Source organism: Lycium ferocissimum, unplaced genomic scaffold (genome assembly GCF_029784015.1).
Source record: "Lycium ferocissimum isolate CSIRO_LF1 unplaced genomic scaffold, AGI_CSIRO_Lferr_CH_V1 ctg192, whole genome shotgun sequence".
NCBI lineage: Eukaryota > Viridiplantae > Streptophyta > Magnoliopsida > Solanales > Solanaceae > Lycium > Lycium ferocissimum.
This window is the reverse complement of record NW_026718266.1, coordinates 19,266-33,385: the sequence shown is the minus strand read 5'-3', so window position 1 is coordinate 33,385 and position 14,120 is coordinate 19,266. Positions and strand designations below refer to the sequence as shown.

At 33.0% G+C, this 14,120-nt stretch overlaps 3 protein-coding genes across 3 annotated transcripts; all 3 read left to right on the top strand.

Moving 5' to 3' along the window:
- The first annotated feature begins 510 nt into the window (after nucleotides 1–510).
- LOC132042921 (probable pectinesterase 67) lies at nucleotides 511–6,260 on the top strand. The gene is made up of 5 exons (XM_059433425.1): nucleotides 511–917; nucleotides 2,509–2,671; nucleotides 3,189–3,398; nucleotides 4,354–4,601; nucleotides 5,776–6,260. The coding sequence occupies exons 1-5, from the start codon at nucleotides 637–639 to the stop codon at nucleotides 5,927–5,929; spliced, it is 1,056 nt and encodes a 351-aa protein (XP_059289408.1). The 5' UTR covers nucleotides 511–636; the 3' UTR covers nucleotides 5,930–6,260.
- A 2,237-nt stretch (nucleotides 6,261–8,497) lies between these two features.
- LOC132042914 (uncharacterized) lies at nucleotides 8,498–11,255 on the top strand. Its single transcript, XM_059433419.1, has 4 exons — nucleotides 8,498–8,657; nucleotides 8,737–8,792; nucleotides 10,753–10,819; nucleotides 10,899–11,255. Exons 1-4 carry the CDS (start codon nucleotides 8,532–8,534, stop codon nucleotides 10,977–10,979), a joined length of 330 nt encoding a protein of 109 aa, XP_059289402.1. The 5' UTR covers nucleotides 8,498–8,531; the 3' UTR covers nucleotides 10,980–11,255.
- A 1,255-nt stretch (nucleotides 11,256–12,510) lies between these two features.
- LOC132042929 (F-box protein At1g49360-like) lies at nucleotides 12,511–14,034 on the top strand. Its single transcript, XM_059433439.1, has one exon. It carries the CDS (start codon nucleotides 12,536–12,538, stop codon nucleotides 13,613–13,615), a length of 1,080 nt encoding a protein of 359 aa, XP_059289422.1. The 5' UTR covers nucleotides 12,511–12,535; the 3' UTR covers nucleotides 13,616–14,034.
- Nucleotides 14,035–14,120: the final 86 nt, after the last annotated feature.

Genomic DNA, 14,120 nt, shown 5'->3' with positions numbered 1-14,120 from the left:
ACTCTGCCTTAAATAGAGTTTGAAGCGAACTCTGTCTTAAGGTAAAATTTGAAACTCTGCCTTTGAATTCAAACTCTACCGTGCAAATTTTTTTTAAATTTTTGACTGAGCTGGGATTCAAACCTGGAACCAAAGTTTTTAGTGAAGGGCAAAAATTAAAGACCACCTCCGAAAAAAGGCAACCGTGCAACTTGCCCGATGAAAAATGGTAGAAGATATATAAGCAAGTTTTACTTTTTAGTCCATCACATAGGGTTCTTCACTAAAATAATCAACTTTTGGCACCTAGGAAGGAAAAACAATAATAGTAGTAGGTATTATTAATACGTGTATGTACTATGGAATTAAATCTACAAATAACAATAACCATCAAATTTTCCACCTTGTATAATTAACAGTTCAATTTCACCTAAACCATAAAAGAAAAAAATTAAATTTCACCATCTTTTAGGCGCTAAATTAGCAAGTCCTAACAATCTTTTAAATCGTTTAGAAAAGAAAAAACCTATGAATGAGAGAGAATTAATGTTGGAATTAAGAAGAAAGCCTCACTTTTTTTTAAGGCTGCCCTTAATCTTAATCTTATCCATTCTACTTAGGATATATGCACCAAATTAACTTAGAAACTAAGCACTCATGAAATTTTTCCTTTCAAAATTCTTCAAGATGAATAGTAATGTTACATTTTGGGCCATTTTCCTTGTTATAAATGTTATTTTCTTGGATTTTGCCCATGGTTTATCTGTGAAAAATGTGATTGATTCCCCTCTATTAACAGATAAAATTGCCACTAATCGCACAATTATAGTTGATGTTAATGGGCAAGGGAACTTTAAATCTGTTCAAGCTGCAATTAACTCAGTTCCAGATGGGAATTCTGATTGGATCATCATCCATGTTAGAAAAGGGACTTACAGGTACTTGGTCAATTCATCACTAGTAATTGCGTTTGCTGGCAACTTTTTGGCCTGATCTTTCAAAACTTATCATTTTTCTGAAGTTTTAAATTTCATGAGTAAAATTTCATGACATTATTCTGGTGTTTCATTTAAACTCCGGGATAGTGATTATTTTTCAATTATAAGATGCTGAAAAGTCGTTATTTGCGAATTTTTCCCATTTCTTCGCTGCATTGCGCTACATTTTTTATTTTTGTTTTCATGATATATCTGCTCCAGACAACTTACACTACTTGTTAACTTTTCACCAGCACAGATACCATATCACTCTATTAAACTAGCCTTACTTAGATGGAAAAAAAAAAACACCGACCATTTTGAAATTTGAAACTTTTGTCTACCAGAGTTTTTGCACACTTCATTGGTTGTAGGGGTGTACAGAGGAAACCGACAAACCGCACCAAACCGAGAAAAAAACTCGATTAGTGGTTTGGTTTGACTTGGTTTGGTTTTAAAAAGAAAAACCCGATCACCATTGGTTTGGTTTGGTTTTAACTAAAAAAAGTCAAACCGAACCAAACCAACCCGACATTACCTGTATAAAATTTCAAAAATATTTTATATATAAAAATATTTATTATAATGTAATTTATAAATATTTCTTAAACTTTTTCATAATTTTTGTCTTTTAAAATATTATTTCAAGCTCGGATTTAGAATTTTGAATGGTCCAATAAGTTTTATAGCTCATAGAGGTTAGTAACTCAAATAAAACCCAACAAAAATTAAATCAATACTAATGCTAACAAAACAAAATCAATTCTAACACTAGGAATGACAATAATGTTGGATATCTATTTTTTAGTTTTACACATATTAGTTTGGACAGTGAAAATACATAACTTTTTTTTTTTTAATATTTAGTCATGTAATTAATACTTATTGGTCGTATTTATTTTAGTATGACTCAGTACTTTTAGATTATAATTATTTTCTATTTACCTTATAAATTAGCCATATTTATTATAGCATGACTTAGTACTTTAGATTATGATCGTTTTATTTTATGCGATTTCGTTACACTTTTTTGTTGAATATTTTAGTGCAATGTCATCTCATATTTTAAGTTATTTTCTTAAAAAAATATCTTAATTAGATAGTCGTATCTTACTAGGACTAAAGAAATATTTGAACTACAAGTTATATGTTTTGTATGAAGACTTTACCGGAAAAAAAACGAAAAACCCGAGCAACCCAAAAAAACCGAGAAAACCCGAGGTTGAAAAACCCGACTTTAATTGGTTTGGTTTATAGATTTAAAAATCCGACGCAATTGATTTGGTTTGGTATTTGAAAAATCCAAACCAACCCGGTTCATGTACACCCCTAATTGGTTGTTAGACCACACACCCTTGAAGCTAAAATTGCTTCATACACGGAGCATTAATAATCTCAACAAATATTTATTTTTGAATTTATCGTCACTCAATATTATAATACATTCCGCAATAAGACATAAAAATTGAACCCATCAAATTTAAATTTTTGAACCGGTTCGAAGCTGCAAATAACAATGAATTTGTTGAGATTTTTGCTCTATGTTTTGCAGAGAAAAAGTCCATGTACCACCCAAGAAGTCCTACATTTTCATGAGAGGCAATGGAAAAGGAAAGACATCAATTGTATGGTCAGAAAGTTCCACTGATAACACCAAATCTGCTACTTTCAAAGTTGAAGCTCCTAATTTTGTTGCCTTTGGCATTAGCTTCAAGGTTCATAATTCTCTAATCTATCCACAGAAATTATAATTCTCTAATCTATCCACAGAAAACATTCTTTTAATTCTTACGATTATACTACTATATCAAAACATTTAGCAATTAAATTGCCATGCATGCTGGTAATATTAATTCATGATCTATCTTTAGATCGTGTCTCGCATGTCCACCTTACTTATGATCTTAATTACTTGCTATACAGGCCGGGCTTACTTATATTAGTATTAATAATAACTTGAGTGTGAGCTAAAAAACAGATCAATTTGTGTTAGATATAACGTGAGTCGTTTTTCATGAAAAAGTTATATTAACACATAACTTAATATACACTTTTGGTATTGGTTATTAAATCTTAGTTAATTAACACATATTCAAATACCTGTTTTTAACTTAATCATAGTAAAATAGTATGATCTAGTATAAACATGGGATGCGGATTTTTAGCAGTGTTAAACTAACATATTATGAATGGTTTTTAATATTCCCTTTTGTTAACTTTATGATTTGCTAGAACCAAGCACTCAATGGTGTAACGTCAACCTCACAAAACAAGACATCAGTAGCAGCATTGGTGGGAGCAGACAAAGTTGCCTTCTATCATTGTGCATTTTTGAGTACTCACAACACTCTATTTGACTACAAAGGCAGACACTATTATGATGATTGTTACATTCAAGGTTCCATAGACTTCATATTTGGCCGTGGTCAATCCTTATTTCAAGTGAGTTTAATTTCTTTGCATCCGTATATATTCTTTTATACAATCAGGTTAGTTATAAAAATTGATTCAGATAAAACTTTATGATAAGCTTCGGAAACCTGATAATTAGAACGGTAAACAGTTTGCCATAACAAGTTAAGCTATACTGATAGTGTGAAATAGTCGTTGTACTGTCAATGTATATAAGTTAAATTTGTACACTATTACTGTATGCACAGAGGATATATATAGGTAAGCCTCCTTAAAATGTGAGATTTGTACTCTTGAAAATAAGAGAAGTTCCTGCTACGACAAATAAAGGTGACCTGATGGTGTAAAATTCTTTACACTGACGGTGTATATAACTTAAACTCGTTCTAATTTGTTGTAGTAGCAAATAAACTGCTTTATTTTCCAGGTTCCTGGTACCTACTTTTTATGAATCGTTACCTAATTAGAAATAATTGCAAGTAATTCTCTAGAATAACCGGAACTATTTACTTAATGAAATAGACAACCGGTTACAAGAAGTTGAACTACACTGCTAGTTACATACGTTGCCAGTGTGAATAAATTTTACAGAGTCAATATGTTAACATGTTGTAGTTGCTATTTTGCCTTATGTTCTAGGGCGTTTCAGTTGCTTGACTTCCAAAATGTTTCCAAGACTCCGTGTCGGATCCTCCAAAAATACACCTTGGAGAATCCGACACGCACCCGTCGATATTTGTGAAGAGTCCGAGTAGCATAGGTTCTAGGTTACTGATCTCGCCTATATATAATTTTCTTTTAGGCGATTTAATAGTGTTAAAAAAAGACATTACATTGTCACTACATAAAAGTTAAACTCTTTTAAAATACAATGGTGAAATAATTATACTGATGAAAAAGACATTACATTGTCACTACAAAAAAGTTAAAACTCTTTTAAAATACAATGGCGAAAAAATTATACTGATATTTTTTCTTTTTGCAGAACTGTGAGATATTTGTAGTTGCAGATAGAAGGGTTGAGATTCGTGGTTCTGTGACAGCACAAAGTAGATATAGTGCCAAAGAAAACAGTGGCTTTGTGTTTGTGGAAGGGAAAGTGTATGGCATTGGAGGTGTGTACTTGGGAAGAGCCAAAGGGGCATATTCAAGGGTTATTTTTGCAAAAACTTACTTGTCTAAGACAATTGTACCTCAAGGCTGGACTAATTGGAGCTCTCCTGGATCAACAAAGTAAGACAACCCTTTTCTTATCGTAAAATTTTCATAGATATAGCACTACAACATTATGCATATATAGTTATGATTATTGAAATTGAACATTTTAATCAGATTAATAAGATTACGACTATTAAAAGAAACTTGATTGTGAACGAATAGAATTTATGAGCCGCTAATGTAGTGGCTTGTTGAGTCTGCTTACAACCATGTTGATCAAAATGACTAAGTTTACTGACTTGATTAATCACTAAAATTTCTATTTTAAGATAAAATACGAGCTTGTTTTATAGTAAGAGTAATTAATCGTTGTTGTTTCAAGGTCAATCTATTCACTCGTCTTGATAATATTTTTCCTTGTTTACTTATAAATCGATTAATTAAACTCGTGTTTCTATAATCAATTCGATCCCCCGATTAAACGCCTACGAAAAGATCGCTTGAATTTAAGAAAAGGTTGCTTGGATTTATCCATGATTTATTTGTTTAATTTATTCCTTATCCCATTCTTTACCCATAGTCGTCGATGTTCAATTCCCCTGAGTTATAGGTGTTTTTCTTCAATGTATACATTTATCTCGATCAGAATACACTATTTGAGTAGAACAAAGGAGCAAGTGGTACTTCATACCCAATCATACTAAATCCAAAGGAGATGTATCTCAATTTACTGCATTCAGGGAGGGAGCTAGATTGTGCCAAGGGGTTTAATTACCAAGGGGTTTAATAGAGTCCCTTTTGCTAGGAAATCATACTGCATAAATTTAGCGCAAAAAATAGATATTTTTAGTCATATATAAACTGTTGAATTTCCTTGACACGAAGAACTGCATAAATTTAGCGCAAAAAATAAATATTTTTAGTCATATATAAACTGTTGAATTTCCTTGACATAGAGAACTATCTTAGGGGAAAGAGGGTCAAGTATTGCTTTAACATTTTAGTAGTTTTTTGAATCCCCTTGTTAGGAACATCTGGCTGGCTCTGCCACTGGCCGGGTTCAATTCAATATTTTGGATATATAACCTAAATATATGTGAAAAACTAATACAGTTTCACAAAAATACTAAATTCCGAACCTATAGCTTTGAAAGTGAAATGAGTTCGGTGACATGAACTTAAAAATTGAATTCACGCATCAAATTTAAATTCTGAATCCGGCTGATTTCATTTTGTAACTTTGGTGCAGGAATTTATATCATGGTGAATACAAGTGCCGTGGACCAGGGTCTGCCATAGAAGGTCGTGCTTCATGGTCAAAACAACTCAATGACAAAGAAGCCATGCCATTCACCTCCGTAGAATTTATCCAAGGCAAAGAATGGCTTCCAGCATGGATTTAATTCAAGTTAAATCACTTGAAGATTAACATATATAGAAGTTAATCTGATGAAGATTAAATTAGAACAATAATATTAGTATTATTAGCCATGAAGTGCATCTTGTAGTAGTGTTTTATGATGCCTCTAGCTAAATACTTCTTGCTTATTGAAATTGTTAATTAGTAGTATAAGTTAAATTATTGCTAGTTTAAAAGTACTAGGATGATGTTATTGGCGGATATAAGTTGAATACTTAAATTAGACGAGTGATGACAGTCTTAGTTCATACAATATTGTGCTCTAATTTGAGCTTTATTTCTATAAGACACTTTATTATTCCTTTTTAATTATATTTGTCTAACGGCATCGACCAACCTCAACCGAAAATAATCTTCCGTTGTGGTCATTAATCAATCTTGACTACCTTAAAACTCTTGATCAATTTATCAAACCTATTGAATCAATATGTTAGGTTGAGCTTAATTAGTTCACAAACTTACAACATGTCTTCCAAGCACTCTAAGGGTGACTAGTAGTCACTGAAGTCTCATGTTCAAATTTCGTAGAAGACAAAAAGAGATAGATGATTCTTCCTATGTCTATTAATTTGCTACACAGAGTTACCCATTATCGATACTGGTAGGAAATAGCAGATATCCCGTGAAATTAATTGGGCGTAAGCTGGTCCGGACATCACAATTATCCAAAAACAAATTGCAACATGTTTTTATCGTCTCAATTTTGGAAAGCACACACTATCTCCGTCCCAATTAATGTGAAGATGTTTGACTTAGCATGAAGTTTAAGAATGGAAAGACTTTTGAAATTTGTTGTCCAAAATAACTATAGATATTTATGTGGCCAGAAATCATCTTATTAAGGGTAAAATGAGAAATTTAAAGTTAAATTGTTAAAATACTAAATATAGAAATGTGTCATTCTTTTGAACTGATCAAAAAAAAAATAACATCACATAAATTCAATTGCAAAAGAGGAAGTACAAATTGTGTCAATCTGACATAAATTGTGAAGGATTTATATTGAAGTTATAAGCCTCAGTTATAAGATATAACTTGTGAAAAAAAATGAACCACCAAATTATTTTCATTTTTTTAATCTAGCACAAATTGTTTTCATTTTTTTACGCGGACTGCCCTTCAAATGCACTGATCTTTAATTTTTGTCCCTCATATTTGTGATCTTTCATTTTTATCCTATTTCTTATTTAACGAAAATTTGTGGGCTAAAGTACTCTTATTCGCCGGTCTATGGAATCAGAGCATAGGAAAAAAAAAAAAAAATTTAGCAAGGCAAAATTTGGGTTAGAACCCGCATAAGGCCTAAAAAAATCGCAAGGCGTATGCCCATTCGAAAAAGTTATGCCTTAAGGGATAACTTCTATATAGAAACTATGCCTTAAGGCATAACTTGCAGGACAGAAACTATGCCTTAAGGCATAACTTTACCCCAAATAGGCATAGTTTGCTTTGAAACCTGGTCTTACGATTTTTTTTTTTTACCCCGAATAGGTTTCTGTAGTTTCTTTAGGCATAGTTTGCTGTGAAATTTTGTCTTATGAATTTTTTTTACACTTTGCTGGGGTTTGAACTCGGAATCTCAGGAATATCTTCGGCCACTTAAAGTGCAAATGACCCAATTATTTTTACACAAATTTCTAAATGGGAACACAAAATAGCGGCCTTAACTTAAATTATCCAATTTGTGCAAATATCCTAGTATCCAAAAAGCGGGCAATTCCCTGTAAGGCCCTTATTTTGGGGTGGTATTTAATTTCGAACCCCATCAAAAGGAATTTCGCAAGGCAAAGGTTAATTTTTTTTTGCCTTTCAAAACTTTGCCTGAAGGCACAAATTAAGGCAGAGTTTTACCCAAAACTCTACCTTAAGGTAGAGTTTGCTAAGGCATAGTTTTCCCCCGCAAAACTCTACCTTAAAAAAAAAATTCGCCCCAGGCGTAATTTGCCCGCAAACTCGCCCCAAGGGAGAGTTTGGTGCTAAACTTGTAGCAACCTCTCGCCTAGCGAATTTTTTTAAAATTTTGCTTGAGAAGGGTTCGAAATCCTAAGGTTTCGCTATACCTCGAGGCTTAGTTCGAGATGGGTATAGTTTTAACTAAAGTTATGCCTTAAGGCATCATAAATCCGCATTACTTTAGTTATGCCTTAAGACAACCTATACCGCATAAGGCATAATTTTTCCAAAGCCTTGCCTTGCGAAATTATTTTTATATTTATGCCTAAGCTTTTTCAAATTTTAACCTCGATTTTGGCCACCTTTTCAAATTCGGGCGGCAAAACTTAAACACCACCAATTTGAGGGACAAAATTTAAGACCACATATGAAATTCTGCCTTACGATATTTTTTTATACTCTGCTAGGATTTAAACTCAGAATCTCAGAAATATTTTCGGCCACTTAAAGTGCGAATGACCCAATTACATTTTTACACAAATTTCTACATGGGAACACATGCAAATATCCTAGTATACCAAAAAGCTTCTCCAAGCCCAATACGAAATCAGGCCCAATTAATAACAAAATCTTAGGGCTCCAATTTAACACTTACAATTTGGTAACCCACTCTCTGAAACTTTCAAGCAAAAATGGAGGCCGGAGACGAAGCATTAGAGATTAATGATTCAAAGGACTTACAACAACAAAGCAAAGCATTAGATAAACTAACTGACCATGTTGAAGATCGTCAACTCGATTCATCTCGTGTTCAAACGGTACCCTTTTATCCACAAAACTGTGAATTTTTTTTTTTTTTTTTTTGTGATTTTAATGATGAAAGTTTGTGTGTTTTAGGCTATGGCTTCAATTTATGCATCCAAAGAAGCTGATCTTCAAGCTATGAGGATGAGGTTTGTATGCATTTATTTATTTATTTATTTATTTATTTCTGTCTTTTAGGCTATGTGTGTGTGTGTGTGTGTGGATATATTTGGACTGTATTACTGATTGAGGAGTCGAACAGTTTTTTTTTTTTGTTTTTTTTTTAACTATTTTTTATAATTTAATATTTTTTTTTTTTACCAAATATTTTTGACTAGAAAATTTTGTTAGTTATATATTTTTTGTTATGCAGCTTCTGAGAATGTAATTTAGTTCTATAAAGATGGTCCGAGAATTAGGGTCCGTTTGGCCATGGGAAGTTTTCACTTTTTTCCGGAATATTATTTTGGACATAGAATTGTTACAATTTTCATGAAATTTTCCAGAATGCAAAAAACTCCAAAATGCCTGTGTTCACGATATGCTCGTGTTCACGATTTTTACTCCAAATAACTCACAAAAATTCAAATACAACTCCAATTTGTATTCATGTCCAAAACACAACTCTATTTTCCAAATACAATTTTCAACTTGAAAACAAATAATACTACTTTTTTTTTTTTTTTTTTTTTGAAATTTTACAATTCGTATGTCTAAACGCCCACTTAGATTATGGCATAAATTACGTCATTCAAGGAAGTTGACCTTCAAGCTATGAGGATGAGATTTGCGTCTCTCTCTTTTTTTTTTTAAAAAAAAAAAAAATGTAATTGAGGATAAGAAATCTACATTATGGCTATTTGCAGAGTTGAATAGTCCTTTTCTTATTTCAAATACTTTTAATTATACAAATTCATTGTTTGAAGTATTTTTTGTGTCATCTATAACCATGTAAATTTTTACTGAAAGAATTAAGAGATCACCTGCACTGCAAATTAGGATATGGCTTTACTTGCTGCATTGAAGAAAATTGATATTCAGCTTTGTCTTATTTTGTTTTTTGGCTTTTTATATCTTGGTAGTTGGAGAGTTAATGTATGGGTTTGACTCTTAAATGCTTGCACTCAGAAAGAACTACAGGGTTTAGAATACAATAGTCAAATCATCTAAACTTTGAAGTAAATTTCGTACGTTATTTCCTCTTTTTTGAAAATAAGATTTGCATACTTAGACATTATGGTATGGGTACACCCCACCGTCCCCAGACCCCATTTGCGGGATCACACTGGGTATTTTTGTTGTTGTTGTACACATTACGATATTATCCTTTTTGTCATATGACAACGAGCGTCTAATTATATTTATATGACCGTTCTAAATCATAAATCTCTTTTGTTGATCTTATCCATAATCTCTTGTTTGTTTATGTGAAAGGTGTTTGTACTAGTCATTTAGGTGAATTTGTTGCTTCACAAGAGTTGATGAGTGTTTGGATTGATTACTTATGTGAAGTTGCATTTCTGTAGCTTTCAAATCATTACCCGAAATTTGGGAAGGATTGCTTGTAAACTCCAATTTGGGTAACCTTATCTGATAATAAAATAAGTTTGAAGTCCACAAGTTTTTAGATACATGGAACTTAGTTGATGTGTGCAAGGGACTTTTGGTTATCCAAATTAAATAATTGGATTTGTTTGGGATGTCTTCTCATGATTCTTATACGTGCATTGAAGATAAATGAATAGCTACTTAATCATGGAAATCAAATAACAAAATAGTTTATGAGTTCATTGATTTTGAAATAGATACTCAAACTGAAAGTGATTAGATTTAGTCTATTGAAATAGATAACAAAATAGTGTATGAGTTCATTGATTTCGAATTGCTGCCATGATCCGCTAAGATTTAGTCTATTGCCTCTCGGATCCGCAAAAGAAAATTTTAAAAATAAAACCACAAAAGGCATAACATCAATATTAAAATCAATATTACGTTTCCATGTGTGTTTTTCAGTGTCTTTTTGCTGTTCTTAAAATGTCTCTAATGCTTCTTTTGAAGTCACATAATCCTTGATAAATTAGATGACATCAAGAATTGTGTCTATTACAGGGAGAAGGAACTAGCCGCTGTTAAGATTAATGCTGCTGATATTGATATAATTGCAAACGAACTAGAGGTCAGTTTCCTCTTACATTTACACCTATTGTTCTGTTGGTTTATTTTAAATCTGTCATGTTGGTTCGATTATGGAATAGGTGGACAAGAAGGTTGCCGAAAGGACCTTGAGAGAGCATAAAGGTGATGCTGTAGCTGCAATAAGGCATTTGCTCAACTAGTACAACAACTACCACACCTCAGTCCCAAACAAATTGGGGTCGGCTATATGAATCCCCACTTTGTTATTTAGCTCGTTTCATGTCATTTGCTCAACTAGTGCTACAACAAAGATGAGGAAAAAACAGTGCCGGGAAATGTTTCCTTCGATTCTGGAATGTACTGGCAAAGAGACTATTAAATGTTTATGCTATATATGTAACTTTGATCTGTTGAATGTTGTCTTTCAATTATTGTACTTGGTAATTGCTAATATTGAAGTGAAAAATTAAAAGTGATTGCTGAGCAAGTTTGGGTGAAATCTTGGTTATGTTAGGACTCATTATTTGATCCCAAAAAGACACGTATGTGCACATACTATTTTGTGATTGACTTGACATGAAAATTATTTAAGAGGCACTGGAAAACTTTGCAAAAATTTGTAAGTTGGATGACTATTCGAGTAATTTTGAATTTCGACTTAAAAGACGGGTGTGTTCGGTATGGAGGAAATTTTTTTCACAATTTTATTAAATTTTGTATTTTTTTCATGGGGTAAATGACTATATAGGAAAACGAGTTCACAAGTGTAACTTTGATCTGTTGGAAAAAAAGTTTGATATTATTTTTGGTATTTTGTCAATTATTGTCACAAAAACATTTTTTTTTTTTTTTAAAGTTTTGAATTTTTTTTTTTTGCACCCCCACCCCATTGATACCCCTCCCCCCCCCCCGTGAAAAAAAAAAAAATATTTTTGAAAAAAAAGTTTTGACATTTTTTGGTTTTTCCACCCAGCTCCCCCCCCCGAGCACATTTGTTTTGTTTGGGTGAAATCAAAAAACTTTTTGAAAAAAAGTTATGGTTTTTTTTTGCACCCCCCACCCCGCACCCTACCCCCACCTACCCCCTCCCACCCACCTCCGACTCATTATTTGATCCCAATTTTTTTGAAAAAAAAGTTGACATATGTTTTGGTTTTGCCTACACGCATGTGCATTTTTTGATATTATTTTGACATTTGTTTTGAATTGACTTGGCATGAAATTTATTTTAGAGGCAAAAAACAAAAAAAAAAAAAAAAAGGAAAACTTTGCAAAAATCAAAAGAAATTTTTTTTTTTGAGGGGGTGTAAGTGGTGGATGACTATTCGAGTAATTTTGAAATTTTATTTTCTTAAAAATTGACTTATTTTCTAAAACATTTTCAGACATGAACACACCCTTAGAGAAGGTTGAACAAAGTTGGATGATTTAATTGTTGAGAAATAATCAGAAGTTACTTTGTTGGATTATTTCCATAATAACTTGAATAAAACATCTAAATAATCAACTCCAAAGTTTTATTTAATTTATTTAATATAGTAAGGTTAAGAATCAGAGAAGCTAGTTCTACATAAAAAAGGAGCACGCATTGGATCCTGTTTGAGTTTCCCCCCAAATCCTTGTCAATATAGGAATATAGTCCTTATAAGTATTAGCTCCTTTTTCAGTACCATAAACAAAAGTTATTACTATTTTTTCAGTACCATAAACAAAAGTTATTACTACTTTTTTGCCGTAGACCTTCTCTTTCAAAGCTATGGCGAACTGGGCAGAGCTGCCCTTCGACCTCCTTGTTTTGATTGCGAAGCGCGTTAAAGTGATGGAAGATTTCATTGCTTTTGGTGTTGTTTGTACCTCGTGGCGTGCTGCAGCCTCCAAGGAGAATTTTGATGTGCTCGCGCCCCAAGTTCCGTTGCTTATGCAGGTTGCCCCACATAACTTTGATTATCGAGAATTATACTCTCTTTTCAAGCAGAAAGTTTCAAGCATATTTCTCCCAGAAGCTAGAGGGGTAGTATGTTTCCCAACAGAGGGATGGCTCTGCACCATGGCATATAATATTAACGGTGCAGAGATGAATTTGTTGCATCCTTTCTCCCGTACCCAAATTCAACTTCCTCGACTAAAATCCTTATGGGCTCGGAATCAGGGTTACTTGAACATAGTTGTTTTATCTGCCAGTCCTTCTCGTACATCGAATTATGCACTAGTGGTTCACTATTTTGCACGTCATTTTTACTACTTGGCTTTTTGGCGACCTGGAGACCTCAACTGGACTCATATTGACACTAAAACAACCTGGACTCATATTGACCCTAAAACACAGGATATATTCAGAAGCATCATTTACTATAAGGGCCAATTTTATTGCGCGACTTTCTCTGGCCAAGTCTTTGTTTTTGACGTTGGAGGGCCTAGCATTCCTCAACCAATTGTAGAGCCAAGCTTGCTTGTTAGGCAGCTAATATATGATTCCTTTGAGTTCTACCTAGTCGAGGTATCGAGTTCCTTATTAATTGTTTCCCAATTTAGAGGAGATGGGGGAGAGATCTTTTCATTTAGAGTGTCTGAATTAGATATAATCAGAGGTGAACTGAGGGACATTAACACTTTGGGAAATTCAGCAATTTTCTTGGGCCTTAAAGGAGCAATTTCCATTGACTCCTCTAAGTCTACAACTTTCAAGCCTAATCACATATATTTTGTTGATGGATGGAGTGATTTACCCAATGCGAAGGCTTACAATCTTGAAGATAAAAAAATTGAATCTTTTTATCCTGAATCGTCACTAATAAGTCTCACTTGCCGGTCAAATTGGGTTACACCATCATTCTGATAATGTCACTCAACGTCATGTCGCGATTCAAATCACGAGGAGTTATTTATCTTTTTAGTTTGATTTTCTTACTGTTTTCTTTTTCCAAATTGTCATTGTAGCCTGTTTGATCTACTTATTTCCCTTCACTGTAATATGCTGATAGATGATATATCAATGTTGCCGTATTTAATCAATTCTAATGGGTGTTATGCAGCATGTTGTTGATCTGATATTTTTGGTCTCCTTTTCCCCTGCAACAAGAAACTCTCCTTACATTACAATCTCCACATTATTCATTCTTGTATAAATGATCACTACATAACTATTCCCTGTATAACTTGTTTTGTACCAAACGACCCGTAAGTGATCATGGAATAATCGAAGCATGCACAAGCTAACCAGAACACTATTGTTATCGGTAAAAACAAAACGTATACTGAAGCTTCAAATGCATTAGGTTGGTGCTAGAAGGACGAGAGAAGGAGACAAGTGGTGAATGATACTCTCAGTTGCAGATTCAGCC

Bases quoted from the DNA above. Each gene is read 5' to 3' on its own strand.
- LOC132042921 (XM_059433425.1), top strand. From the start codon at position 637: ATGAAATTTTTCCTTTCAAAATTCTTCAAGATGAATAGTAATGTTACA. The intron at 2,672-3,188 runs GTTCATAATTCT...ATGATTTGCTAG, and splicing joins CCTTTGGCATTAGCTTCAAG to AACCAAGCACTCAATGGTGT. The intron at 4,602-5,775 runs GTAAGACAACCC...ACTTTGGTGCAG, and splicing joins AGCTCTCCTGGATCAACAAA to GAATTTATATCATGGTGAAT.
- LOC132042914 (XM_059433419.1), top strand. From the start codon at position 8,532: ATGGAGGCCGGAGACGAAGCATTAGAGATTAATGATTCAAAGGACTTA. The intron at 8,793-10,752 runs GTTTGTATGCAT...TGTCTATTACAG, and splicing joins CTTCAAGCTATGAGGATGAG to GGAGAAGGAACTAGCCGCTG. The intron at 10,820-10,898 runs GTCAGTTTCCTC...ATTATGGAATAG, and splicing joins TAATTGCAAACGAACTAGAG to GTGGACAAGAAGGTTGCCGA.
- LOC132042929 (XM_059433439.1), top strand. From the start codon at position 12,536: ATGGCGAACTGGGCAGAGCTGCCCTTCGACCTCCTTGTTTTGATTGCG.